The following is a 27,269-nucleotide window of genomic DNA, read 5'->3' on the forward strand; positions in this document are numbered from 1 at the left end:
TGAGTTAGCATGAATCCCTCAAATGGTTCATGATGGTTCCAAATGAGGACCCAAGGCAGATGTCACAAGGGTACACCTTCCAAATTACAGGGGTGGATTTTTCCAGAGTTGCTTCTCACCCAGACAACCCTGTGGGCCTGCTCTGTGTGTATAACTGTCTAATGAAGGTGCAAGATTCTTGTGATCAATCCTTGGAAAGCCAGTTAAAAATAAAAACTGAAATCTGGTTCTAATAATAATATTTTATTTAATTTTTTAAAAGATTTTATTTATTTATTTGACAGAGAGAGACATAGTGAGAGAGGAAACACAAGCAGGGGGAGTGGGAGAGGGAGAAGCACGCTTCCCATGGAGCAGGGAGCCCGATGTGGGGCTTGATCCCAGGACCCTGGGATCATGACCTGAGCCGAAGGCAGACGCTTAACGACTGAGCCACTCAGGTGCCCCTAATAATAATATTTTAAAACAGCAGTTTAAAATCCAAATAAATCTAAACTACATGGTACCAATGGACATTAAATACTGGACATTACCCCTAATTTTAAAAATTTTTTAAATGAACTTTAATTTTTTTTTAAAGATTTTATTTATTTATTTGAGAAAGAGAGACAGAGGGAGAGAGAGAAAACTCAAGCAGGGGGAGCAGCAGGGAGAGGGAGAAGCAGACTCCCCGCTGAGCAGGGAGCCCAACGCGTGGCTCCATCCCGGGACCCTGGGATCATGACCTGAGCCCAAGGCAGACACTTAACTGACTGAGTCACCCAGGCGCCCCTTTAATGAATTTTTAATTAATAAAAGCATTTTGCCTCTGTCTTGCCAATGTGCATACAGGCCTTGCTAGAGCCCTTTATCCTTGAAAGGCTCTGAGCAGCACTTTGCAAAGAAGCAGTTACTTGAAAGCACTGGACTTGCATTTATTTTGTTTGATACATTGTTTGTAAGGAAGTCATGGTTTCTAAAGCAAAGTAGCTCTATTCCATGAAAAATACTTCTTAGGCCAGAAAAGAAAAGTAGTACGCAGGTGTTTTCCTTCTTGTTTTGTAATAGACTACCAAAAAATTATTCACATAATAATGTTAATAAGCTAACCTAAATGTATTATTCTCTATATATTTATATTGTTTCTTACATTTGTTATATATTGTTATGGCATATATTATTTCTTATATTTATTTGTATTATGACATAATAGTAATATATTAACATATAAACAAGTGAACAAGAAGAAAACTTAGGTTCTCACTGCCTTGAAGATAAAACCCAATGTCCTAAGCATGGCATACAAAGTTCTTCATAGCCTGTCTTCAAGTTACTTTATCATTTCCCTATGCATACATCCAAATTGGCAATCCATACTTCTTTTAGGACTCCAATTTTGTTGTCTCTGCCTGGACTGCCTTTCCTCCACCTTCTTCATCTCATGAACTCCTACCTAGTCTTTAGAACCCATCTCAGAAAGGACCTCCTGTGTGAGCCTTTTCCCTTGGCTCTTCCCTGTGCAATTCTAGCATCTTACTGTTTCCTCCTCAGTTCTATGGAGTATGTATCCATAGCTCTATATTAATATTGTTATTATTAATATGCCTGTCTTCTTGAGAGAAGGAGCCATGCCCCATTTTTCTTTATTATTTTTTTAAACGGAAGCTTGAGAAATGTTCAATAAACGAATGAAGAAATTAAACAAATATACAGATGAGGGGAAAGTTGCCCTGATCTCCTTGTAGAAAATGAATCAAGGAAACAGACTTATTTTTCCAAACGTATACAGCTAGTGAGAGATTGTGGGGTCACTGATGCAGATGAGAAGGCATTATAGTGAGTCATATAGCAGCTCAGAGCCCTAGACTAGGGTGAGAGAGGACATAGGTCACCTTTCCTGACTGTTGAGGCCAATGAGAGCTATAAAACCACCTCCCCTCAGTTCCAGTACACTTCTATACCTGTTTTTCCTGTCCACACATTTGGAAGCTTGCCTGCCCCTTTCTATTCTGCTCTCTGTAGCAAGTGATTTCTAGGTTAAAAAAAAAAAAAAAAAGCCAGTGCATAATACTAAGTTGGAAATGGGGCAAATTGTGTTATTCTTTTTTTTTTTTTTAAGATTTTATTTATTTATTTGACAGAGAGAGACACAGCGAGAGAGGGAACACAAGCAGCGGGAGTGGGAGAGGGAGAAGCAGGCTTCCTGCGGAGCAGGGAGCCCGATGCGGGGCTCGATCCCAGGACCCTGGGATCATGACCTGAGCCGAAGGCAGACGCTTAACGACTGAGCCACCCAGGCGCCCCAAATTGTGTTATTCTTGAATTGTGATTATTTATCAGGGTCATCGTATTGAGAAAATTGACCATTATTCACTCTTGACCAGCTGATGAGAAATGAAGAAATGGTTTTCCTCAGAATACCTTGGACTAAATGTTAACACTCAAATAGTTATGAGTTGGCCCATCTTTTGGAATTTTTAAAAACTTTTATTTTGAAATAATTATAGGTTCACAGGAAGCTGCAAAAATAGTACAGGGATGTGTCATGTATCCTCACCCAGTTTCCCCAATTGTAACATCTTACATAACTAGAATGCAGAAAATTGATATTGGTACAATCTACAGGTCAAATTTAGATTTTACCAGTTTCATATGCACTTATTTGTGTGTGCGTGTAGTCCTGTGCAGTCTTATCAGCTGTGTAGATTGCCACGACCAGCCCACAAGCGAGAGACAGAACTAATTCATCTCTCAAAGATTCCCTGTGCACCTGTTCTGCAGTTCTCCCCTCCTTTCCTCTCCCCCATTCTTTGGAGTGCTTTATGTTTTTTCATATTTGATATTTATTTTTTTTCAAATTTGATATTTCTTACTAATTCTCTTTCTTTGAGAGGATGGGTTCTCCCATTGATTCTTGTGCTGTTTCCAATGCTGGAAGTAGAAAAAAGCACACAGCTAGGAAGTTATAGGGGACCTTCTGTGCCTACCAGCAGGAAAATCATTAACATGAACACAAAGAGACCTCCCAAGGGAAATGATTCTTATTCCTATAATTGGCTCGTTTCCAGGAAAATGTACATTGGCTCTGTCTAGATAAAGGCTTGGCATGGTACAAAAACTGATAGGAGCTCAACAAATATTTAACAGACAAGCACAGTGATCCAACAGTGAGCAATGCATTCCATAACCAGTTCCTAAGAGAATGTAGAACAATTCTCCATTTGTTCTGGAGGGTAGTTGCTTCAAATCAGCAAAGCTTACAGCAAATGGAAAAATAAAAAAGCTAGCAGGTCACCTATTTGTTTTTCCCTGTTTATGTATCCTTAATTTATTTCTCTAGCAGGAGACAAAAGACAAAAATAGACTATAGAACTGACTGAAGTCGTTCACCTGAAACATCACTGCTGTCAGGTGCTCTCCATTCCTAAAATCCACCTGATCCCTCTTCTCAGCCTGGTTCAGCCTGCCTCCTGACAGGAGGGAAAGGTGTGGACTGTGTAGCCACGTAGGTAATATAGTTACCAAGTGCTCAGTGAGCTTACCTTGATAGCAGGCACAGTGCTAAGAACTTTACTTATAATAGTTCATTTAATCCAGAAAACAACCCTGTGAGATAGGTGGTTTTGTTTTCTTCATTTTACAGTTGAGAAAAGTAAGAGTTCGAGAATAGAAATTTTTTAAGATTTTACTTATTTATTTGACAGAGAGAAAGAGAGAGGGAGCAAGCACAAGCAGGGTTGGAATGGCAGGCAGGGGAGAAGCAGGTTCCTTGCCGAGCAGGGAGCCTGCCCCGGGACTCCATCCCAGGACCCTGGGATCATGACCTAGCCGAAGGCAGACACTTAACCGACTGAGCCACCCAGGCGCCCCACGGAAATGTTTTGCTTAAAGCCACACAACTAGCGAGGAAGACGTGGGATGTGAACTGCTGCTAGGGAGTCCTGGCATTCATCAGGTCTGAGGGATGACACAGAATCTACACACAACACTTTGAAAAGCCCCCGAGGGTAAATCTGATGTACTGACTCTTTGGGAAGCGTTGCTGGAATCTACTTCCTGCAAGGAATGCCTTGCTATTCGAATGGAGTACAGACCCGGAGAATTGATAAACTTACATGAAAGATGCTGTTGCTTCATAAATGCCTATTTCAGGTAGACAATGCTGAACGACTAGTGGCTTTTGCCCTGATGCTCTGTCTTAAGTTGTTCGTGTCTTTATTTATAAATTTATGTTTCAGCTCATCAAACTCTCACCAGCCTGAGTAAATACTATTAGCACTTTCCACCAGAGGGAATTAAGTATCTTATAGCTGTGGGAGCACAAGTTAAGTTACTTACAATACTGAGGTGGATGGATTCTGACATAGCTCTCTTTTTAAAGCTTTTGCATTTACTTTTCTTTTAAAAAGGAGGAGGAGAGGGAGAGGGAGAGATAAGTACTCTGGATAGGAAGAAATAAAAATATGTATAATGCCATAAAAATTTCCTTTAATCTGAAGTATATTTGGACAAATACAGGTATATGATTAGGCTTAATGAAATGTTCTTAGCAAAGTCTAAAGACTGCCGTATGAGGCATGAGTGTGTGAATTAACATAAAAAGTAGTTTTGTGTTCACAGGCCAACAGAATACTCATTGCATTTGTTTCATTCACAAGAACAAGGAGGCAAATATCTCAAATCACACTCGATTTCAACATACCACGCCAAACGACTAATAAACCGCCCACAAAGAATGAAACTATTTTGAACTCGTCATTCTGCAAATACACATTATGATATTAAGATATGCATAAAAATTTTAAAAAGATATGCATAAAATTGTGTCAGGCAGAAATGTCCCAACCTTCCGTTGAAAAGAGGAGGAGTCAAATATCCTGAAAGGGTTGGGACCTGCCTGCAGTCCCTCGGGAACTTCCTGTTGTCGCCACACCTCTGAATTAGTTATCTGAGTGCTCTCTGAGCAAAGCCCTCAGTGAAACTCTAAGGCTCTGCCCAGGAAACCAGTCTTGTTGTGAATGTGATACACTCTCCAGTTTCCATATGCTGAGATTATACTTCTTCATCAGTTTGATGTGCTTGGTCAAATCAGGTAAGTCATTTATTGAATGGTTTTCTTAATTATTTAAAAAACATTATTAGTAGTATTGTCACTTTGCATTTCATTAGCCCAGTTCCTTCAATGGACTTTTTTAAGTTTTATTTTATCACTTTTAAGGAAATAAGATATGTGTTAAATGAACTTTCTAATCCTGAAAAAAATTTTTTCTCAGTAATAAAAGAGATTATTGTTCCTTTCAATTAACTTGTTCTTCTGATGTACAAAAAATAAATGTGCTGAGAAATCTAAAAGTTATTTTCTTTCATAGTTAAGTTTTCTGTGCCTTTCCACCTCTATGAAATAAGATCATTTATTTTCTGGAGATTTTAAGTTTTATTTTATTATAATATCTAATATATAGAGGATAGGTTTTTATAAGCTTTCATACATTGACAGTTTATTTCAGTTATCTTTTAGGAAAACATGACTTTATGTAAACCTCTTGGAATGGTGCTTGGCATATTGATAACTTAAAAATTATTAATCATAATGAATATAAATTAAAACAGTAAGGTACAGGGTCACCTGGCTGGCTCAGTCAAAAGAGCATTCAACTCTTGATCTCAGGGTCATGAGCTTGAGCCCCACATTGAGTGTAGAGACTACTAAGTGAGTGAATGAATGAATGAATGAATAAATAAATAAATAAAAATAAATAAATCAGTAATGTACATAGCAGGGTAACAAAAATAAAATGAAATGCTTTTTTTTTAAAAGAAACTCAGCCTTCTTAGGAATCCAGTTCTTTTTTATAATGATAGTTTAGTCTTGTGAAATTTTACCATAGTTTATGGTAATAAAAATCGGTACAATTTTCTTAAGGGAAATATGTTACGTATAGTATCCATAAAAATGTTCATGCCCTTTGAACTAGTAAAACCACTGCTGAGAATTTATTCTAAGGAAATAACTTTTAAAAGGGAAAAAAACTCATAAGAAGATGATTCTAACCATGTTACTTACAATAACTTGAAACTAGATTCAGCAGAAATGTTTCTACGTACAGGAATGGATAAAGTCCAACATAACAAACTTTTTGAAAAATGCAGCCTTTAGAATAATTCTGAAGCTACGTAGAATTGTGCAAACATGTTTATAAAATGTCAAGTAGACAAAACAGAATTCAAATTTGTAGATAAACTAAGATTACAACTGTGTTAAAATCATGTGTCCATGCCTGTAAATAAGGTTTAGAAAGGAAATGGAAAAGTTAAAATAGTTGTACTAGGATTTCAGGCTTATATAAATAAATTTTTCTTAATTTGTGCTTTTGAAGTTGATTTAACAGTAAGTTACAATTATACTAATGATAGTATTTTTCACTGAGAAGTCAACATTTTAAAGTGTGTGTTAATTATAATTTTTAAATTTAAAAAATGAACATAAATTTAGAGATAGTTTTAGGAGAGTGGGGTTAATCCTGACACAAAAACCTGATGCTGATTTGTGGGTACTTTTCTTCCAGTCTCGCATTGTATATCTCTGTATACAAAGTTGGAACTTAATTTTTTGGTGACCTGCCTTTTTACTTAACATTACCTCATCAGTAAAGTCTTATTTTAAATGATTCTAGAAGACTGACTGCTGAATTACAGAATCTAAGCAGAGACACACCACAACAAACTTCTGTACCTAGAAGGAAAAAACTAATTATAGCTGTAAGCTATATTTAGACTTCTCAGTATCTTGCAACTTCCATGGGAGAGGGTATTGAATAAAATGCATCTGATAGTAGAAATTATTAATCATAAATACAATGACTTTCTGCTTTTCCCTTCTTTGGCTTGCTGTCCAAAAACCAACAAGTATTAAGATGTGATTCGGAAATGCAGAGGATACCGGTCATTCACTATTGGAGATCTTTGTTCTGTTCTAACCTTTGTGAAATCATGATGGGAATGTTTGCCATAATTTTACCAGTGAACAAAGCAATGGCTAGCAAGCTCTAGTGTGCACTAGAATCACCTAGAGACTTGTTTAAAATGCAGACCATCCCCAAAGATACAAACTCAATGGATCTGGGGTGAGATCCTGGAATCGGCATTTCTAACAAAACCTCTGGTTTTTGCAGCTGGAGGTGATCCAAAGAACAAATGCTGATAACTATTGTTCTAAATTAAGGCTGTGGTCATAAATATATTTTAAAGTTACTCTTCTATCAATACTTTGGCTTATGGAAACCTGTGTAAAACTACATAGATATTTGCCTAGAGAAAGTAGCTTAGTGCCCAAAACAGAGAATTATTTCCTCGAATATTTGAAGGCCTCCCGAGATAATTTATAACTCCGTGGTGTGTGTGTGTGTGTGTGACAGACTTACCCTTCTCTGACAGGGAGACAAAGGTGAGAGGTGGTAGAGTATGAATGTGCATATTTATGCACATGATTAAGAGATGAGAATGAGGAAATATAGTATCTCATTTGTTTTCTCAGTTGTATCCTAGAAGTTATGCTCGTGGTTAAAAGCAGAAATGTCCAACCAGGATGGCATATGCTTCTTGCCCATATGCTTCTTGCCTGTATTTGTTGGGGTTTTAAAAAAGAAATGAGATACTCCACCAGGTTTGGCCCTAGCCAACTGGGAATGTTTCAGTCTGCGAGCAAGAATGTCCTGTCCCCTTCAAGGTGCTTCAGGCTAGATCAAGAATCAAAATGACAGGGGCGCCTGGGTGGCTCAGTTGGTTGGGCGGCTGCCTTCGGCTCAGGTCCTGGAGTCCCTGGATCGAGTCCCGCATCGGGCTCCCTGCTCGGCAGGGAGTCTGTTTCTCCCTCTGACCCTCCCCCCCCTCTCTCAAATAAATAAATAAAATCTTAAAAAAAAAAAAAAGAATCAAAATGACATAAGACAGATTAACAGTAGAAAATCAAATTTAATTTAGTACCTATGGGGAGTCCACGGAAATTCCAAGGGACAGTCAGGCAAAATGAGGTATATATGTCATTCTGAATTAAGGAGAAGTAGGTAGAGGTCTGGGACTTCAAAGGGAAGGAATGAATTCACAGGAAAATGAAAAAGAATTAAGTGTTTGGTAAATGTGTTTGCTGGGCCACTCAGAAACAATGGGACATAGAGACTTTGATCAAAGAGGCCTTACTAGGTTCCTCTCTGTCTACCACACCTAATTCATAACAGTGTAGTTATCTATGGTGATAGCTCTCCTCCTGGAGCTGGTCCTCTATCTAAATTCTTTTTCGGCTGTTGAGGGCGAGGTAAAGAGCTTTTCTTGAATCTCCTGGGTTTTGATTGCCATTTATTTATTTATGTATTTATTTATTTATAAGAGAGTGAGATGGTTGGGGAGACGCACAGGGAGATGTAGAGAGAGAGAATCTTAAGCAGGCTCCATGCCCAGTGTGGAGCCTGATGTGGGGCTCAATCTCACAACCCTGAGATCATGACCTGAGCTGAAATCAAGAGTCAGATGCTTACCCCACTGACCCACCCAGGTGCCCCACTGATTGCTTTTAATTCAAAATAATCTTCATGCCAAAGTGGCCTATTTGGGGGCAGCCTGCCCTTGACCCCTACCCTTCACCATCTGGTTCAGAACAGATTTCTAATGCCAAATTCAGTGTGGTTCCTCTGCATTAAAAAATATGTGAACTGAGTTACTTTCCAGATTTAAAAAATTTAATAGAATTTCATAGTAGGAAAATGTCACTTCCCCCTTCTACCTCTTTTTAAAAATAGGAGTCCGGGTGCCTGGGTAGCTTAGTCATTAAGCATCTGCTTTTGGCTCAGGTCATGGTCCCAAGGTCCTGGGATCAAGTTCCACATCGGGCTCCCTGCTCCGCGGGAAGCCTGCTTCTCTCTCTCCCTCTCCCTCTGCTTGTGTTCCTTCTCTCGCTGTGTCTCTCTCTGTCAAATAAATAAAATCTTTAAAAAAAAATAGGAGTCCAGCTCATATTCTTTGTTTGTTTGTTTGTTTGTTTGTTTGTTTTCTCCACAGCAGTTTCTGGCCTAAAGGGATTTTTATTTCTGGGACTTTTGGAAATTACTTCAGAACAGTGTTTTCACGCAAGCATAAAAATGTGCTCTAGTGTGGGTTACAGGAAACATCCTGACTTCACCAACTAACACGTGGTGAGCTGTGTCTCAGACACTGACTAGTATCCGTAGCCCAGAATGTGTAATCCTTGACAATGTAGCCCTTAATCTTGGTATCACTAAATACTTTCGGGAAACATCAAGTCGGCATACCTGTCCGTGGGACCTCTCTTCTAAAGAAGTTATTAACACCTGTGTCATGTTTGGGGGTGGGAGAAACGATAGCTTGACACACCTTAAAACCCAAAACTTGAAATAAAAGAAGTGTGAGTCAGGGCCATCCTTGTTTTACTTCCTGACTGAATACCATGCATCAAGATTAAATTAAACCCTGTCACTTGGGCTTGCTAGTGGACTACACTTCACCAACCATAAGTCTAAGAGAAACTGATACTTTCGTTTTTAATCAGTTGACTCAGCCACATTGAGAGACTGAATATGAACCTACCTGTACTTACTGATTCTCAGAGAATCTCAGAACTTTCTCTCCCGCTGCCCTCACTCACAATTGCTTTATCAGTGGGTTATTTCTGTCCATAATTCTATCTTCTCTTTTCACTGACACCTCTTTGGATATGAATGAGGAGCCTCTTTTTTTTTTTTTTAAAGATTTTATTTATTTATTTGACAGAGAGAGACACAGCGAGAGAGGGAACACAAGCAGGGGGAGTGGGAGAGGGAGAAGCAGACCTCCCGCCGAGCAGGGAGCCCGATGCGGGGCTCGATCCCAGGACCCTGGGATCATGACCTGAGCCGAAGGCAGACGCTTAACGACTGAGCCACCCAGGCGCCCGAGGAGCCTCTTTTTGTAGAAGCTTTCCCCCAGTCAGAAATGTGGGAAATGAAATCAGTTCCCAAAGCACGTAGAAGCTAAAAGGCTAGAACTGTGTGTGCCCCCAAGACCGCTTGGGCGGCTTTGTTTCGCTTCAGGGCTGTAGGTCTTGTGACAATAAAGCAAAAGTATCCCTTGGAAGTCTCATCAGAAAGGGAGTGGGGTGGTCAGTGATCAGTCTGAGGGAATCACGCTTTTCTCTCCAGCTGGGACTCAGCTGAAACATGTCAATCTAGGGAAACAGAGGTCTATCTGTTTTCTCTGTTGTATCCTAAGTAAATATAGCCAGTGGTTAAAAGATTGGAGGTGTCCTTGCAATCAAGAGGGCATTTTGTCTATCCAGCACAGTTTTCTTTTTTTTTTTTTTTTTTTCTAAGATTTTATTTATTTATTTGAGAGAGAGAGACTGAGAGAGAGAGAGCATGAAAGGGGGGAGGGTCGGAGGGGAAGCAGACTCCCCGCCGAGCAGGGAGCCTGATGCGGGACTCGATCCAGGGACTCCAGGATCATGACCTGAGCCGAAGGCAGCCGCTCAACCAACTGAGCCACCCAGGCACCCCAGCACAGTTTTCTCTGGCAAAGATAAAACAAGCTAACAGCTGTTAAGTAGTTCCTAAGCCTGAGAATAAGAGTAGTTTATTTTTGCAGGAATAGGTACAAACCCTCCCCACAACAGACTAACTGAAGTGGGGGCTTTATTCAGAGGTCCATCACTCAGTCCTCAAGGGGTAAGAAAAAATGGAAAACTGGGGGCTTCTTTTGATGTTGACAGAAAAAGTGAAACTTCTGCCCATTTACCCCCAAAAGACTTTTCATCTTTTCACTCTGGTCTTTCCATGAGAGTTTGAAATTATAGGAACCATTTCCTAAAACAGTTGTATTGCAATATAATTCATACATACAATTCTCCCCTTTAAACTGTTACTCAGTGGTTTTTAGTATATTCACAGATATGTGCAACAATCACCAGTCAATTTTAGAACATTTTCATGACCTCAGAAAGGAACCTGGCACCCTTTAGCTACTGTACCCTATTTCCCCAACTACCTCCTTCCCCCAGCCCTTAGCAACCACTGATCTACTTTCTGTTTCTATAGATTCCCCTACTCTGGACATTTCATATGAATGGAGTAATATGATTTATGGTCTTTTGTGACTAGCTTCTTCATTTATCATAATGCTTTCAAGAGTCATCCTTATTATAGCATACGGAAGCATGTTTGTTAACCAAAGGGTATTTAATTAGCCAAAAATTCCTGCTTAACATAAAGGTGACAAAACACCTAGTTGGTCAACATTTTATTTTATTTTATTTGTTTGTTTATTATTTTAAAGATTTTATTTTTAAGTAATCTCTGCACCCAACGTGGGGGCTCGAACTCACAACCCTGAGACCAAAATTTTCATGCTCTACCAATGGAGCCAGCCAGGTGCCCCTGGTCGACATTTTAAGATTCCAAGAGTAATGTATGGTTATTTTCAGATCTTTTAATTAAAATTAAAAGAAATTTTAATTTCTTGCTATATTAATTTTTTTAGATTTGGGTTGTCTTTGGTTAGTAAGACTGCCCTGGAAATTTATTTTCCTAAATTAGGTGCCTCACGTCCTTTCAAATCAGCTAGCTTGGGCAGATCTTAGAATTTTGTGTCCAAAAGGAATGCAAGAGATTAGCTAAATCTCTAAGGAATGAGGAACCAATCTGTCAATATGAGGACAAGGATGGCCCAAAGAGGTTATTTGTTTTACTGGTTAATGACAGCGCCAGAACCAAACCCAGTTCTCTGGCCAGGGAGAAGCACTCTCCCCCTGTATACTGGCTAATATGCTTCCCTTTTCCTTCCAAAATCCTTCCAAAGTGATGGAAGGAAAGTAGCTAGTATTTATTGAGCACTTGCTTTATATCAGATCCCATGCTAAGCAATTTACTTATTTTACTTGACCTTCATAACAACCCTATGAGATCAGTACTTCGTCAGGGCGCACGAATTTCCTGTCCCCTTCAAGCCAGACCAGGAATCAAATGAGCATGAGACAGATTAACATCAGAAAATCAAATTTAATTTAGTACCTATGGGGAATCCACACAGACATGGAAATTCCAAAGGACAGTCAGGCAAAATGAGATATATATGTCATTCTGAATAAAGGAGAAGTAGGTAGAGGTCTGGGACTTCAAAGGGAAGGAATAAATTCACAGGAAAATGAAAAAGAATTAAGTAACACATTGGTAAATGTGTTTGCTGGGCCACTCAGAAACAATGGGACATAGAGACTTTGATCAAAGAGGCCTTACTAGGTTCCTCTCTGTCTACCACACCTAATTCATAACAGTGTAGTTATTTATGGTGATAGCTCTCCTCCTGGAGCTGGTCCTCTATCTAAATTCTTTTTAGGCTGTTGAGGGGGAGGTAAAGGCTTTTCATGAATCCACTGGGTTTTGATTGCTTTTTAATTCAAAATAATCTTCATGTCAAGTAGTCCATGTTAGAGTGGACTGCCCTTGGCCTCTACAAATATTAACCCAACTCATCATCCACATATCAACAATTACTAATTTTTTAGCATTTACTATGCACCACCTAGTACTTTAGATACTTCATACACATTATCTCTAATTATCACCACAATCCTGATAGCAGAGCTGGGATTAGGGTAAGGTCAGTGAAGCACTGACCAGGTGCAAAATTTAAGGGGGTAAGGGAGACCATAACTCAATAATCAAGATAAATTACATTTATGATTTTAATGCAATAAAAATAGTTTTCATGGGGGGCCTGAGTGGCTCAGCCATCTGCCTCCGGCTCAGGTCATGATCCCAGGGTCCTGGGATCAAGCCCCGCATCGGGCTCCCTGCTCAGCGGGAAGCCTGCTTCTCCCTCTCCCACTCCCCCTGCTTGTGTTCCCTCTCTCCCTGCCTCTCTCTCTGTCAAATAAATAAAATCTTTTAAAAAAGAAAATATTTTTCATGATATTTTAATGCAGTATGTAAATGATATTTTAATGTTTAAGTAATATTTTCCTGCAAATAATATGTATATCATTAATAATGCATTCTCACAGTACATAATAAATGATAGGCATAAGTGACATTTTTAGGCATAAAATGATATTTTGATATTTGATATTTTGATAGGTAAGTGATATCTTTGAAAATGAAAATCAATGCAAATAAGTCAGTGATGAAAAAAATATCAGGGGCACCTGGGTGGCTCCGTAGGGTAAGCGTCTGATTCTTGGTTTTGGCTCAGGTCATGATCTCAGGGTTGTGAGTTTGAGGCCTGCATCAGGCTCCACAATCAGCAGGGATTCTGCTTGGGATTCTTTCTTTCCCTCTGCCCTTCCCCCCACTTACGTGCACGCGCTCTCTCTCTCTCTCAAATAGATAAATAAATCTTTTTGTTATACGCAAACAGTGAATCATAGAACACTACATCAAAAAAAAGAAAAAGAAAAAATAATCTAAATTTTACGTAAAGACAGACTATTATTTGTTTTACAACTCTGTGTTATTATATATATAGGAGAAGTCATTTCCAGTCAGCCCGCTGTCCCTGGGTCCATGCCATCTTCATTTCCTTGCTAGGTGATTTGTTTTATGAGCATTGACAGTGGTGTCTGAACAGACTGAATAGCAAAGGGCTATATCTGTGGTCATGGTTTTTGACTATCGAGCTTTTATCAACTTTTCCCCACTTGGTTCAAAATCTGGGAGGATACTTTGGTAAGTAAATATGTAGTTGCTGTTTGTTGTTGTTTTTTTCCTCTTGCCTCAGGCTCTATATGGCTCTGCAGAGCACTGCCTGACAGATTGGCATGACCATGATCATTTTACACATGTGAAACTGAGGCCCAGAGAGGTTAGGTAATTAATTACCAAGGATCACGTAGCTAGGAGGCAATGGAGTTGACCTGACTCTGAAATCCGTGCTCCAAAATCATGTTGTATTTTGTTTAGGACATTAGACCGAGGTTGGCAAACTTTTTCTGTCAAGAGCCAGATAATAAATATTTTCAGCTTTGTGGGCCATTGGTCATTTTACAACTGCTCAACTCGGCCTTATAACAGGAAAGCAGCCATAGATAATACATAAATGGTCATGGCCATACTTGGCCCATGGGTGACCATGCGTTAGACCAGAACAAAATACCTCGGGGACAACTATGTTATCTCTGAAAATGTTCTATCCAGATTTCTTTGACATCTTACTCTACTCTGCTCTCATCTCAGCCTGTTCTCCATCGGAGTCTGAATTCCTCATTGGATGGGAGACATCACCCATTCAGTTGTAATTTTCCAATCGTTCGTTAACACTAACTGGCATTTCAGAGTAATTGAATTTCAAAGTAGACTGAAGAGGAAAGACCATGTTTTTCTGCTTCAAATAAACTCTAATAATAGAAGAGGTTAAGCTTTAGAATCCAGTTTAACATGTTCTGTGGTTACTTGGTTAAAGGCTCTGTTAATACTACTTCCAAGTAAATTTGACTTTGTAACAAAACAACACAATAAGCAGAAAGAGGTTTGCTTTCTGAAGGCGTACAAGTAGTTAATTATTTTAGAAATATAAACTAGAAATTAAATATAAATATAGAGAACTATATTTATGAGGGTGAAGCAATTTAACAGATTTGCTATTCACAGGTATCTAGTCCTTGCCTCCAAATTGCCGGCCTGCCCTCCAAATTGCCTGAGAATTTGGGGTCCAACAAGACACGGTCCAGCTCTATGTGCTGGGGCATAATACTGGACAAAAAACAAGACAACACTTGCCCTCAAGGAGCTTAAACTAACTTGTAACATGGTCCAAACGGAGATAAATTTAATATTTTCTTTTAAAATGTTATTAATTCTGAGGGGAGAAGAATGAATAGCCTCAGGTAGTTTTAAGCAGAGAACATCAGAAATGGAATGCAGAACCCATTTTTGTTTGCACATTATTTTGCAGGCCTCATTACCCACAGACATATTTTTACACAATTTAGTCATAATGCATGTGCCATTTCATACTCCATTTATTTCATAAACATTATATCATTATATCATATACCACTTGTGGCATCCAGATGGATCATTCTGAATGGCTGAATAATGTGATACTTGCTTATTCACGAAACACTTATTGATGTCAGCTCTAAGCCAGGCTCTGTTGTTGGCACTGGGTATATAACAATAAACAGATCAGTTATTTTGGAGCATGGACACCGGAGGGAAAGTTATTTCAGAACAAGAAAAGAATGCTTCAGGTGTGTGGTAGGAAAAAAGCAAGTAGCATAGAAGGGTCAAAGTTCTCTAGAATGGGATTCAATAGAAGAAGAAAGTAGAATAATACCTATAAATCCTGGGGGCAAGAATATTGTTTGAAGCCAGGTCATCATTTAGGCCTAGGAATTCTTTATGGATATGAATGAACTTAGGAGCTGTATTATCCATTAGCCCTTCTTGAAAAGACAGCAAGAGCTCTCACCCAGGGGTGAATGCAGAAGCCTAGGAAAAGGATTCACTGGGAGCAATGATTGTATACATTATAGCACTAAAACTACATAACCGGGGAAATAATGAGAACTACGGTTCCAGAAGATAATTTTTATATACAGCCCATTCTCGTTATTCATGGTAGTTAATGTGCCATAAAGGACCGGCAAACACTGAATTAGCAAAGACTGAACCATTGCTCCTTGGGGCAATACAGGGTTAGGTTCCTGCAAGCCTTTGGTTACAACATTTTTGCTGACCAATCAATACATAATCTTATTTTATGTATGTTTCTGTTTAAAGACACTTTATTTAGGGTGCCTGGGTGGCTCCGTCAGTTGAGCGTCTGACTCTTGATTTTGGCTCAGGTCATGATCTCAGGGTGGTGAGATTGAGCCCCACATTGGGCTCCACACTCAGCAGGGAGTCTGCTTGAGAGTCCCCTGCCCCCTGCACTCTTGCTCTTTAAAATAAATAAATAAATAAATCTTTAAAAAAATTTAAAAATAAAGACATTTTATTTAATATATATTGTTTACTCATAACACTGAACTCATGGCCAACAGCACTATAACTCATGCCTGAGTGAAGCTTATCTGAGATACACATTTTCTCTGTAAGGTACTTCACAGCACTTCAGGATTGTGCTTGGGGACCACATAAAAGGGTGAAATCACCAAGAAAAAGTACAAGAAGCAAAACACTTGGCAGTAAATAGACTGGGAAAAGGACATTGGTTATGGAAGCTGAAACAAGAAGGCAGAGTGTCACCATGTTTGACCTTATTTGAGAGTGGGCATGTGGGGCAACCCAATCTTTTTGTCATTCTGCACATGTCCATGGATGACAGCAAAAGCACCCCAAGTATTGATTTGGGGGGTTTACAAATAAATTTTAGTGAGTAGGTGAATTCATAAATACGAAATCCACAAATAATGGGGATTGACTGTATTTTGACAATAGGAACAAAAAGGGTACATTTGTGTGAGTGTGTGTGTATGTTCTGAAGGAGGGGTCAGGGAGGGTATGAAAGACAATGTGTGTTAGAACAGATACAATAAATACAACAGAAACTCTCTGTTTCTGTTGATGCATCAGTACATAGAGGCTTAAATATTGTTTATTTTTTAAACTAAAAAAGGAATCACTAGGTGTACTAAAAATAATTTTGTAACTAACGAAAATCAGGAGATAGACATTGGGTCAGGGAGGAGAAGTACTGGGTGTGCTGATGCCCTCATCATTTATAAGGGAGGATCGTTTGATACTGTCTCAAGTTACTAAAGCAAGGACTAGAGCCGAGAGGGGAAAGAACTGTTCTGGCAAAGGAAAGCAGTAGGAAGCATGGCAGAAGTTAGAAATGTGCTCCACGGCAGTCAGAAATGCACCTTCCAGACGCCCAAGAATCCTTGCCAGGGGTTCACCTTGGTGGATAAATCGAGTATTAGGTCCAAGTGGGTCAGCTCGGGTCCTCCCAGAAGCAGACACCAGCATGGGACGGGACACGCAAGAGATCTACCCAAGGAACTGCGCAGGAAGGAGAAAGGAGGTGGTGGCCGGCCGAGAGAGCCTGCACATCGTCAGGCACATCTGACATCCGGGAAAGGAGGCAAGGAAAGGTTGCGTAGGGAGCGCTGCGGTCCGGTTGTGAGACTGTTTCAGCCGCGCTGATGGGGTATCCCTGAGCCAAAGTGGCCTGTTCTGGGAGTCCCCCGTGAGGCAGGACGAGCCAGCCTGGTCTGGCTCAAACACCCCGCCGTGCTAGGTCACCAGCTGGGAGCAGCCTGGTGGGGGGGGGGGCGGGCGGGGAGCCACGGGTTCGTGTGAACACTGCGGAGTGGCTGGAGACGCAGGTGACTTCACCATACTCCCCGTGGCAGGTTCTCTTGAAGGCAGATCTGAGGGAGGCACGTCTGTGGCCTCCGCACCAATTATATCTCTTATGCCAATAAACGCGAACTCACCTGCTCTCAGATTGGGCCGTAAAATAAAACCCAGCTAGACGCTATATGAAAGACCCCTTAAAACAGAGGGATTCAAAGGGTAAAAAGGATAAAATCATGCTAGGTAAATGCTAACAAAAAGAAAGCCTAGTTATAATCGTTTGATGGGATTCAAGCAAAGAAAACACGTTAAAATGAAAAAGGGTATAATACCTGAAACATTAAGTCTAGGTAATACAAGTAAAAATGGATGAAATCAAAACTTAATAGTTTGGGAACTTGAATTTGTCCCTCAGTGTAATGTTATACTTTGCTAAAGGGATCTTCCATTCTTAGCATTTAGATACATGATTTCAAGCTGATGTAAGAGAAGAAGATTCTTGATTCCCAGGGGAAACTCCCTATTTAAATTCTTATTTTATACAATGTCTCCTTTACATGGCATATATCAAGGTTGCAGTTTCATACTTATTTGTGTGTTTTATTTCATTAATGCCTGACTCACACACTAAAATGCCACCTGATCCAGAACCTAAGGGAGGGTAGACTTATGGATGAATTGCACATTTCCTCTGAGGATGAGAGAGAATACATATAAAGCTGTTACAGTATTTTGTACTGAGAGAGAGGAACAAGGAAATTCATTTTTCATTCAGTACTTAACAATGGGCTTCTCCAGAGCCCAATGCAGTTATAAAAATAAGACATTAAAGGGGCACCTGGGTGGCTCAGTCGTTAAGCGTCTGCCTTCGGCTCAGGTCATGATCCCAGGGTCCTGGGATTGAGCCCCACATCGGGCTCCCTGCTCAGCGGGGGGTCTGCTTCTCTCTCTCCCACTCCCCCTGCTTGTGTTCCCTCTCTCACTGTGTCTCTCTGTCAAATAAATAAATAAAATCTTTAAAAAAAAAAGACATTAAAAATAGATAAGTCAGACTGGTTCTAGCAAATGAAAAATAAAAATCCACCTGTTCTGGGGGCGCCTAGGTGGCTCAGTCAGTTAATCGTTCAACTCTTGATCTCCACTCAGGTCCTGATCTCAGGCTTGGGAGTTCAAGCCCCACCTTGGGCTCTACGCTGAGCATGGAGCCTACTTTAAAAAAGTAAATAAAAATCCGCTTGTTCTGCCCTTCTTGCCTTTCAGTAACTGTCCATTGTAAGGGGTCTAGTAAAGACTCAGCAAGTCAAAGAGGTTGGTTGAGCCATTCCGTAGACATAGAAAGTGGCACATGTGCTGAAAATAGGTCTGGCCCAAACTTCATGACTCTAGTCTGAGCCTTCCAACGACCCAGATGTGTGACTTTTGACACACTGGCCTAATATGGCTCAAAATGAACAGACCTAGCAATTAAATAGTCCCCTCCTTTGGAAGGGGATCTCTACCTTCCCCAATATGGCCTCATTCCTAATTAATCTCCACAGCATTCCTCTCTCGGGCAGGTAGGTAAGTGAAAGATGACATAATTTCCCCAGGTTGCCCGGTGAGTCAGTTGCACAACCAGGAACAAAGCCCAGTTTTACTGGTGGCTAAGACCAAGAGGCTCAGCCCTACCTCGTGACACTTCCTCTTCAGTAAAATGACTAATTAAACAGTCAATTATTTGCTCTGGGTCTTGCTCTACAAACACCAGACAAGTTTCAGAGTCCACGTTCTCCAGGAGCATGCAATCTACAGGAAGAGAAAAATGGAAAAGGTCAAGAGATGGGGAAAATGGTTACATAGATGAGTAAGGTCTGCCATTTAATGCACAACATAGTGACTATAGTTAATTATACTGTACCGTATCCTTGAAATTTGCTAGGAGAGTAGATCTTAAATGTTCTCGCCACACACACAAAAACGTGTAACTATGTGAGATGATGGGTGTGTTAACCTTATTGTGGAGATCATTTTACGATATACACATATATTAAATCATCATGCTCTACCTTAAACCTACACAGTGTTGTCAATTATATCTCAATAAAGCTGGGGGAGAGGGGAGGACAGGCAGTTGTGAGCACGCCTCACTGTACACGCTAGAGCAAACGGAGGAATATGTGAGTATGGGGCTCAATTTTTAACCAGTTTTCTCTAGGGTGAGGAATTTCAAAAACCCCAATTTTTAACCTTCTGTTTGAGCTTCTTCTGTTCATTCTATTTGGAACTTCATTCATGGCTGAGTACCACAGCCTTTGCAAGAAGTTTCAAATAAAAGCATACATGAATGGACCCAGGTTCTTTTTTTAAAAAAGATTTATCTATTTATTTGAGAAAGAGAGCAAGCACAGAGGGCGGGGGCAGAGGGAGAGGGAGAGAGAGTCCCAAGCGGACTCTGTGCTGAGCACACAGCCTGACACAGGGCTTGATCTCACAACCCTGAGATCACAACCTGAGCAAAACCAAGAGTCAGATGCTTAAACAACTGGGCCATCCAGGGACCCTTGAATGGACCCAGGTTATTGAGAAAGGGTAGAGATGCCAGGATGAAGTCTGTTCCGAGGCTCAGAATGAGGGAAGAGTTATTCCTGGGTAGATTCACTGAGAATAAAGGCAAAGGGCAAATGGTTCTTAAATTTCTAGCGGAGGAAGATAGAACAGGTGTTTCCCAAGGCCGTCTAGTCTCCTGTTGACCAGTTGCAAGTCAATAGTCTTCCCCTTCTGTTCCCTCGCACAAAGAATGGTCGTCCGTAGGACTTTGCCCCCTCTCCTGAATGTCCTAAAGGACGATCTCCAGCTTGCACCTAGGGACTGATGGTTGCTTCACTTACCTCCAACTTGGCTCTTCTCTCTCAGCCAAATAGGATGTAGGAGAGTTGGTCATAACATAGTTTCAAATAATTTTTATAATTTAAAAAAAAAAAAAGTCTTCCCAAACATTATATTTTGGATCTGCATGCCAGTGTTGATCAGAGTTTTACTTTTAACTTTTGATTGCGGTTCTTTTTTTCTTTTTTTAAGATTTATTAATTTATTTGAGAGAGCGAGCAGACTAGCGAGAACTCGAGGGGGTGGAATGGGAGCAGAGGGAGAGGGAGAAGCAGACTCCCTGCCAAGCAGAAAGCCTAACTCAGGGCTCAGTCCCAGGCCCCCGGGATCACGACCCGAGCTGAAGGCAGGTGCTTAACGGACTGAGCCACCCAGGCGCCCTTTGATTGTGGTTCCTGATCAAGACCTTACCTAATGTTGCAGAAGTAACATCCTGTTTCAGTACCCAAGGACCCCAAAGCCCTCCTTTCCTAACCCCTCTTTCACCTTGCATCTTTTTTTTTTTTTTAAAGATTTTATTTATTTATTTGACAGAGAGAGACACAGCGAGAGAGGGAACACAAGCAAGGGGAGTGGGAAAGGGAGAAGCAGGTTTCCCGCGGAACAGGGAGCCTGACGCGGGGCTCGATCCCGAGACCCTGGGATCATGACCTGAGCCGAAGGCAGACGCTTAACGACTGAGCCACCCAGGCGCCCCTCACCTTGCATCTTGATCTTTAGTTTATTTCCAACTCCCTGTTCCCTTTCAAACAGAAGACTTCAGCATTCTTACCTATTTTCATTTTCTGATATCAGAGTTCACAACCTCACTCCCACTTTGCATCTCACGGATATGGCCCTGTCCCCTTTCTTTTTCATTTTATTTAAATTTTTTATTTGGAAATAATTTCAAACCTGCAGAAAAGCTACAAGAATTAAAAAAAAAAAAACTCAGAACACCAGTAACCCTTTACACGGATTCACCTTCTGTTAACATCTGGCTATATATGCTTTATCATTGGCTGTCTATCTCTCTGCCCCAATTTTTTTTTCTGAACCATTTGAGAACAAGTTGGCCATCTAGTTATAAATACTTAACTTGTATTTCCTAAGAATTAGGATTTTTGGGCACCTGGGTGGCTCAGTTGGTTAAGCGACTGCCTTCAGCTCAGGTCATGATCCTGAAGCCCTAGGATCCAGTCCTGCATCGGGCTCCCTGAAGGGAGTTTGCTTCTCCCTCTGCCCATCCCCCATCTCATGTGCTCTCTCTCTCATTCTCTCTCTCTCAAATAAATAAATCTTAAAAAAAAAAAAGAATTAGGATTTTCTCCTACATAACTACTGTATAGTTATCAACCTCAATTAATATAATGCTGATACCATACTTTTATCTAATTTAGTGTTCATATCCCAATTTTGTAAATTAATCCAATGATTTCTTTTCTTTCTTTTTTTAAGATTTTATTTATTTATTTGACAGAGCGAGACACAGCGAGAGAGGGAACACAAGCAGGGGGAGTGGGAGAGGGAAAAGCAGGCTTCCCACGGAGCAGGGAGCCTGATGCAGGGCTCGATCCCAGGACCCTGGGATCATGACCTGAGCCAAAGGCAGACGCTTAACGACTGAGCCACCCAGGCGCCCCTCCAATGATTTCTTGTATGAAATTTTTTTCTTCCATTACAGGATCCAATCTAAGACCAGATATTGCATTTGTTTATCCCATCTCTTCAATCTCCTTTAATCTAGAACATTTCCACAGCCTTTCTTTGTCCTTTATGACATTGATCTTTTTTAAGAATATGGGTCCCTTTTTATTTTTAATCTTTAAAAAATGTTTTTTCTTTGAGAATTTTTTTGGGGGGCACCTGGCTGGCTCAGTCAGTCGAGCATCTGACTCTTGGTTTTGGCTCAGGTCATGATATCAGGTCATGGCATTGAGCCCCACGTTGGGCTCCATGCTCAGCATGAAGTCTGCTTGAGAATCTTTCCCCCTCTGCTCCTCCTTCTGCTTGCACTCTCTCCCTCTCTCTCTCAAATAAATAAATAAAATCTTAAAAAAAAAAAAAGGCATTTTTTGAGTACCACAAGCCCCCTTCCCTGCCAGTGCCGGCCACAGTTACATCACACCCAAACCCTACAGGTGTTCTTTTTTTTTTTTTTAAGATTTTATTTATTTATTTGACAGAGAGAGAGATAGCAAGAGCAGAAACACAAGCAGGGGGAGTGGGAGAGGGAGAAGCAGGCTTCCTGCGGAGAAAGGAGCCGGATGCGGGGCTCGATCCCAGGACCCTGGGATCATGACCTGAGCCGAAGGCAGACGCTTAATGACTGAGCCACCCAGGCGCCCCCCCTACAGGTATTCTTTTTAAAAACAGATTATTCCTCATTTTGTGTTTGTGTGATTTTTACCCTGGGGTTAGGTTCAGGTTATGCATTCCCCTCTGGAATACTACAGCTTAAAGGCACATGTGTCTGTCTGCCCCTCGTGGGTAATGTTCAGTTTGATAACCTAGTCAAGGTGTTGTTCAATTTCTCCATTGTATAGTTATTACTTTCCCCCTACTTACTAATTAGCAGTCTGGGGGACAAAACTTAAGACCATATACATGTGCTCCTTCTCAAAATAAACCACCTCCTCAGTTTTAGCATCCACCAATTATTCCTACCTAACCAATCTTTATTAGGATGACTACAAAATGATGAGTTTCACCCCCAGCATTCACCCCACATTTACCAGTTGACATTCAGCACTATACTGCAAGAGTCCTCGTCTCGCTTCCATTGATTTGTTTCTTTGCTTGTCTATTTGTTATGGAATCATGGATCTCTAATTTTCTCCAAAGGTCCATAAATCATTACTGTCCTTAATTATTTAGTGCTCAAATATCCCAGATCTGGCCAGTGGAAGCCCTTTCAATCTCGCTTTCTATGTCCTTATGACACATTTTTATTTATTTATTAGATTTTATTTTTATTTATTTGTCGGGGAGAGACACAGAGAGAGAGAGAGTGCACACAAACGGGGAGTGGCAGGCAGAGGGAGAAGCAGGCTCCTTGCTGAGTAGGGGTCCTGGGATCATGACTTGAGCTGAAGGCAGACGCTTAACCAACTGAGCCAGCCAGGCGTCCCAAATTTTTAAATAGTCTCTTACTTTCTGCCATAACAAGATGCTCCAGCCTGATCTTTTGCTTCCACCCCATCCCCCAACTTTCTCCTAAGGCCATTCTTAGAGATTACAGAGCAGGAGGAATGCTTGAAGATGGTGCTTAAAGAATAAGGAGAGGGTTCAAGAAGGCACTGTGGTCCACTGTTTCAGATGTTACTGAAAGGCTCAGGACAGGGCACATCACCTTTTCCACTGTTGTCCCAGGCAGGTGCTCTAGAAAAGGAAAGATATGGTTGGACCATGCAGATGCAGTTACTGAGACCTCTACTATGTGCTGGGCACTGTGAGGGATACACAGATTAGAAGACACCCATTCCAAGGAGGTGGTCCAACAAAATAGACACACATGTCCATAAATACCCACAATACACCCCTGCAAGTGCTTTCATTTTGCTGTCAATAAGGTACATACAGGGGTTTTGGGAGTTCTGGGTTGAAAGACAGTATTTAAAGCTGGGAGAGTTGGAGTAGGTTTCATCGAGGTGACTTGGGTTAGATCTTGGAGGAGAGTAAGATTTGGAAAAATGGGGGCGCCTGGGTGGCTCAGTTGGTTAAGCGACTGCCTTCGGCTCAGGTCATGATCCTGGAGTCCCGGGATCGAGTCCCACGTCGGGCTCCCTGCTCGGCAGGGAGTCTGCTTCTCTCTCTGACCCTCCCCCCTCTCATGTTCTCTCTCTCTATCTCATTCTCTCTCTCAAATAAATAAATAAAATCTTTAAAAAAAAAAAAAGATTTGGAAAAATGGTTTTCCTGGTGAAAAAAAAAGTCACTGCTTAGTTATGCTGAATCAGGTATGACTTTGCAACTTCATTCAACTAGATCCAGTCTCCTGCTGGGTGCTGTGAAGCACAGAAAGAAGGCCAGTGAATGTAGGGCAGCACTCTTGCTTGACCCCCAACTAAGGAAAGAACCGTCATGATGCCATCTAATTTTTATTTTCAGACACAGATGAAACATGTCCTTCATTCACCAGACTGAGCTTTCACAGTGCAGTGGTTGGTACAGGACTAAATGTGAAGTTGATGCTCTACACAAGAAGAAACCGGACCTGTGCACAAGTCATCAACTCCACAGTTTTGGGGAACTTGAACGTGACCAAGAAAACCACCTTCATTATCCATGGATTCAGGCCTACAGGCTCCGTTCCAGTTTGGATGGAGGATTTAGTACAGGCTTTGCTCGATGTAGAAGACATGAATGTGGTTGTTGTTGATTGGAATCGAGGAGCTACAACTGTAATATACAACCATGCCTCTAGTAAGACCAGAAAAGTAGCAATAGTCTTGAAGGGATTTATCGACCAGATGTTGGTAAGAGAGAATTCTCTTATATGATTCAGAGCCAAATTAAAACTGGCCTGTTGTCTGGAGATTTAAAACCAAGAGATATCTTGGTTTTAAAAGATAAAAAGATAAAACCAAGAAGGACTATTTTGAAAACCCAACTAAGTCTCAGGGAAGGTAGAGAGCACAGCTGGAGGGAAGGCCCATAGCTATGGTTGTGCAAGTTGTGCACTGCACAGGGCACCCATCTAAGGGAGCACCAGTGTTATGGTACACATTGTAGATCTATATGTTTATTATGATGTTTTCCCAGTTAAGTGTCCTCAGGAAGGGACATCTTTTTCTAATTCACATAAAGGTGTCTTATGGGTAAGAGAGGTTCTGTCTGGGGGGTTTCTGGCTTCACTGTGTAGAGTTTCCTCATCTTCTCGAGCTATTCCCTTTCCTAGAAATGCCTAAAGTTTACCGACCCGATTATCCACAACCAAAACTGATACACGTGGTCTGATGAGAGATTTTTGTGTATGATTTATGTTTTTAGAAGACTCAAAAAGATTAAATAAACCTTAAATTTTATCTAGTGATCTATCTCATGAATTACCCCCTTTACAAAAATAACAAAAACAACCAAAAAAAGTGACTTTATATCAAAACTACCTCAGAGAGAATCAGGCCTGGTGGCCACTGTAGGCCAGGGACAACAGAATTTTCACAAAAGCTCCCCACTTAAGCCACAGCCCTGGGAGAGTGAATAATATTAACACGACTCACCACAGGCTGTCCCAGCTGACTGCAGTCAGTGTTGTCCCCAACCCCACTCCTTCCTTTCCTTTCCTTCCTTCTCTGTCTGTGGTGACTTCATTAACTGAGCCAGCATGAAGATAAAGGAGTTCACCAAAATGTTTCATTGCCCTTTTCCTCAACTGGGAGGGAATTAGAGATGTCCAAGCTTGATTTCTAGCAGAAGCATGGATGGAGACCATGGCATAAAGGTTAAGGCCCAGGCTTTGAGTTGAACAGACTGGTTTGACTCCTGCTCTGTCCCTCCCCACCTGCCTGATACTGGGCAGGTTACTTTGACTCTGGGCCTCAGTTTCCTCTTCTGTATAATCAAAAGAATGGTATTTACTTCGTGGGGTTGTTGTGACATTTAAGTGAGCTCATAGATGTAAGTTGCTTAGAAATGTTTCTCCCAAGAACTGTTTCTGAAGTCAAGTTGAGGAAATTTCTCTAAGTGTTGTCAACTCCTCGACCCCTCACAATTTATAATGATGGACCTCTTGAAATTCCAGGTACAAGGAGCTTCTCTTGACGACATTTATATGATTGGAGTAAGTCTAGGAGCCCACATAGCCGGGTTTGTTGGAAAGATGTACAATGGGCAGCTGGGGAGAATTACAGGTAAGGCTTCCTGTGAATGGGCACAGGTTAGTCAGCCTGGCTGGGATGTTCACTGAGGGAACATGGTGCAGGCAATCCACGTCCTTGGGCTCAAGGCGAGCTCTTCTAATTACTTAACCCCTCTGAGTGTGTGTCCTCTTGTGCAAAGGAGAGACCATGATAATACTGACCACAGGTTATTACTTAATAAAATACACTTTGTAAATGATATAAAATATATAATATAAAAATATATAAATAAAATTAAAAAATAATAAATTTAAAAATATATAATATAAAAATATATTTAATAAAAAACACTTTGTAAATTGTATATGCCATAGAAAAGATTGGTGGTAACTATTTCTCTTCTGGTGAGAAAATACAGCTGTGGCCTTTGGGGATTTGATCTGTGCCCTCCAAACAGATAGCCATCTTCCTTTCACTTAATCTAAGATAGCCTGAGCCACATACCTAATATGTTTCCATCCCCAGACACAGCTGGAGTCTCATGATAGAAAGATGAGATAGGAATTTTGATAGTGGGGTTTTACCCTCTGAATATCAGCTTTCAGGACCAAGCTGAATGAAAACTCAGAAATACAGCAGGTGAAACCCCAAACAAAGGCCCCCTTGCTGGGTTCTCTTGCCTACTGCTCAGGTAACTTTTCCACAGCCACAGAGGACAGGCTGAGGGAGGATTTCTGTTTCAAAGGCTCAAGGCTTGTCCCCCCCATTCATACCCTTCCCAGAATCCATCCTCGCACAGAGAGAGCTGTTTTCAATCTAGGGAATCTGGAGGGTAGAAGTGAACAGAGGAAGGAGAGATTCAAGCCAATTGTATTAGTGAGGTAAACTTTTAGCGTCACATCTCTGAATGTGCTACTTGACTGGTACCCTGAGCAGGTCATTCCCATGCTCGCTCTCTCACACACACGTCACTGGTGTCTCCTCTAGCCCGCTACTTGTTTTGTTTTTCCTGGTTCTTTTTTTCTCACTTTCACGTCAGTGAAAGTGGCCAAGGCCACCCTCATTTTATTTACCTGCTTTCTAGGGAGGCAGAGTTCTTTTTAAGTTTTTAACATGATTATTTTTATGTTTTAGAAAGCAACATGTCCTTTGTAAAAAGTTTCATTTCCTGGGGCGCCTGGGTGGCTCGGTCCGTGAAGCGGCTGCCTTCGGCTCAGGTCATGATCCCGGGGTCCTGGGATCAAGCCCCGCCATCAGGCTCCCTGCTCCGCGGGGAGTCTGCTTGTCCCTCTGCCCTTCCCCGCAATCGTTCTCTCTCTCTCTCTCTCTCTCTCAGATACATGAATAATGTATGTATGTATGGTAT

General features: G+C 41.0%; 1 protein-coding gene across 1 annotated transcript in view; it reads left to right on the forward strand.

Moving 5' to 3' along the window:
• Nucleotides 1-4,928: 4,928 nt before the first annotated feature.
• The window catches only part of LIPH (lipase H), a 47,293-nt gene continuing 24,952 nt past the window's right edge, over nucleotides 4,929-27,269 (forward strand). Inside the window, exons 1-3 of the mRNA XM_021692448.1 lie at nucleotides 4,929-5,071; nucleotides 24,213-24,580; nucleotides 25,846-25,954. Of these exons, the coding sequence (XP_021548123.1) occupies nucleotides 5,023-5,071; nucleotides 24,213-24,580; nucleotides 25,846-25,954 (526 nt within the window). The 5' untranslated portion in view covers nucleotides 4,929-5,022. The remainder of the gene's footprint in view (nucleotides 5,072-24,212; nucleotides 24,581-25,845; nucleotides 25,955-27,269) is intronic.

The sequence above is a fragment of the Neomonachus schauinslandi genome, chromosome 1 (assembly GCF_002201575.2).
Source record: "Neomonachus schauinslandi chromosome 1, ASM220157v2, whole genome shotgun sequence".
Lineage (NCBI taxonomy): Eukaryota > Metazoa > Chordata > Mammalia > Carnivora > Phocidae > Neomonachus > Neomonachus schauinslandi.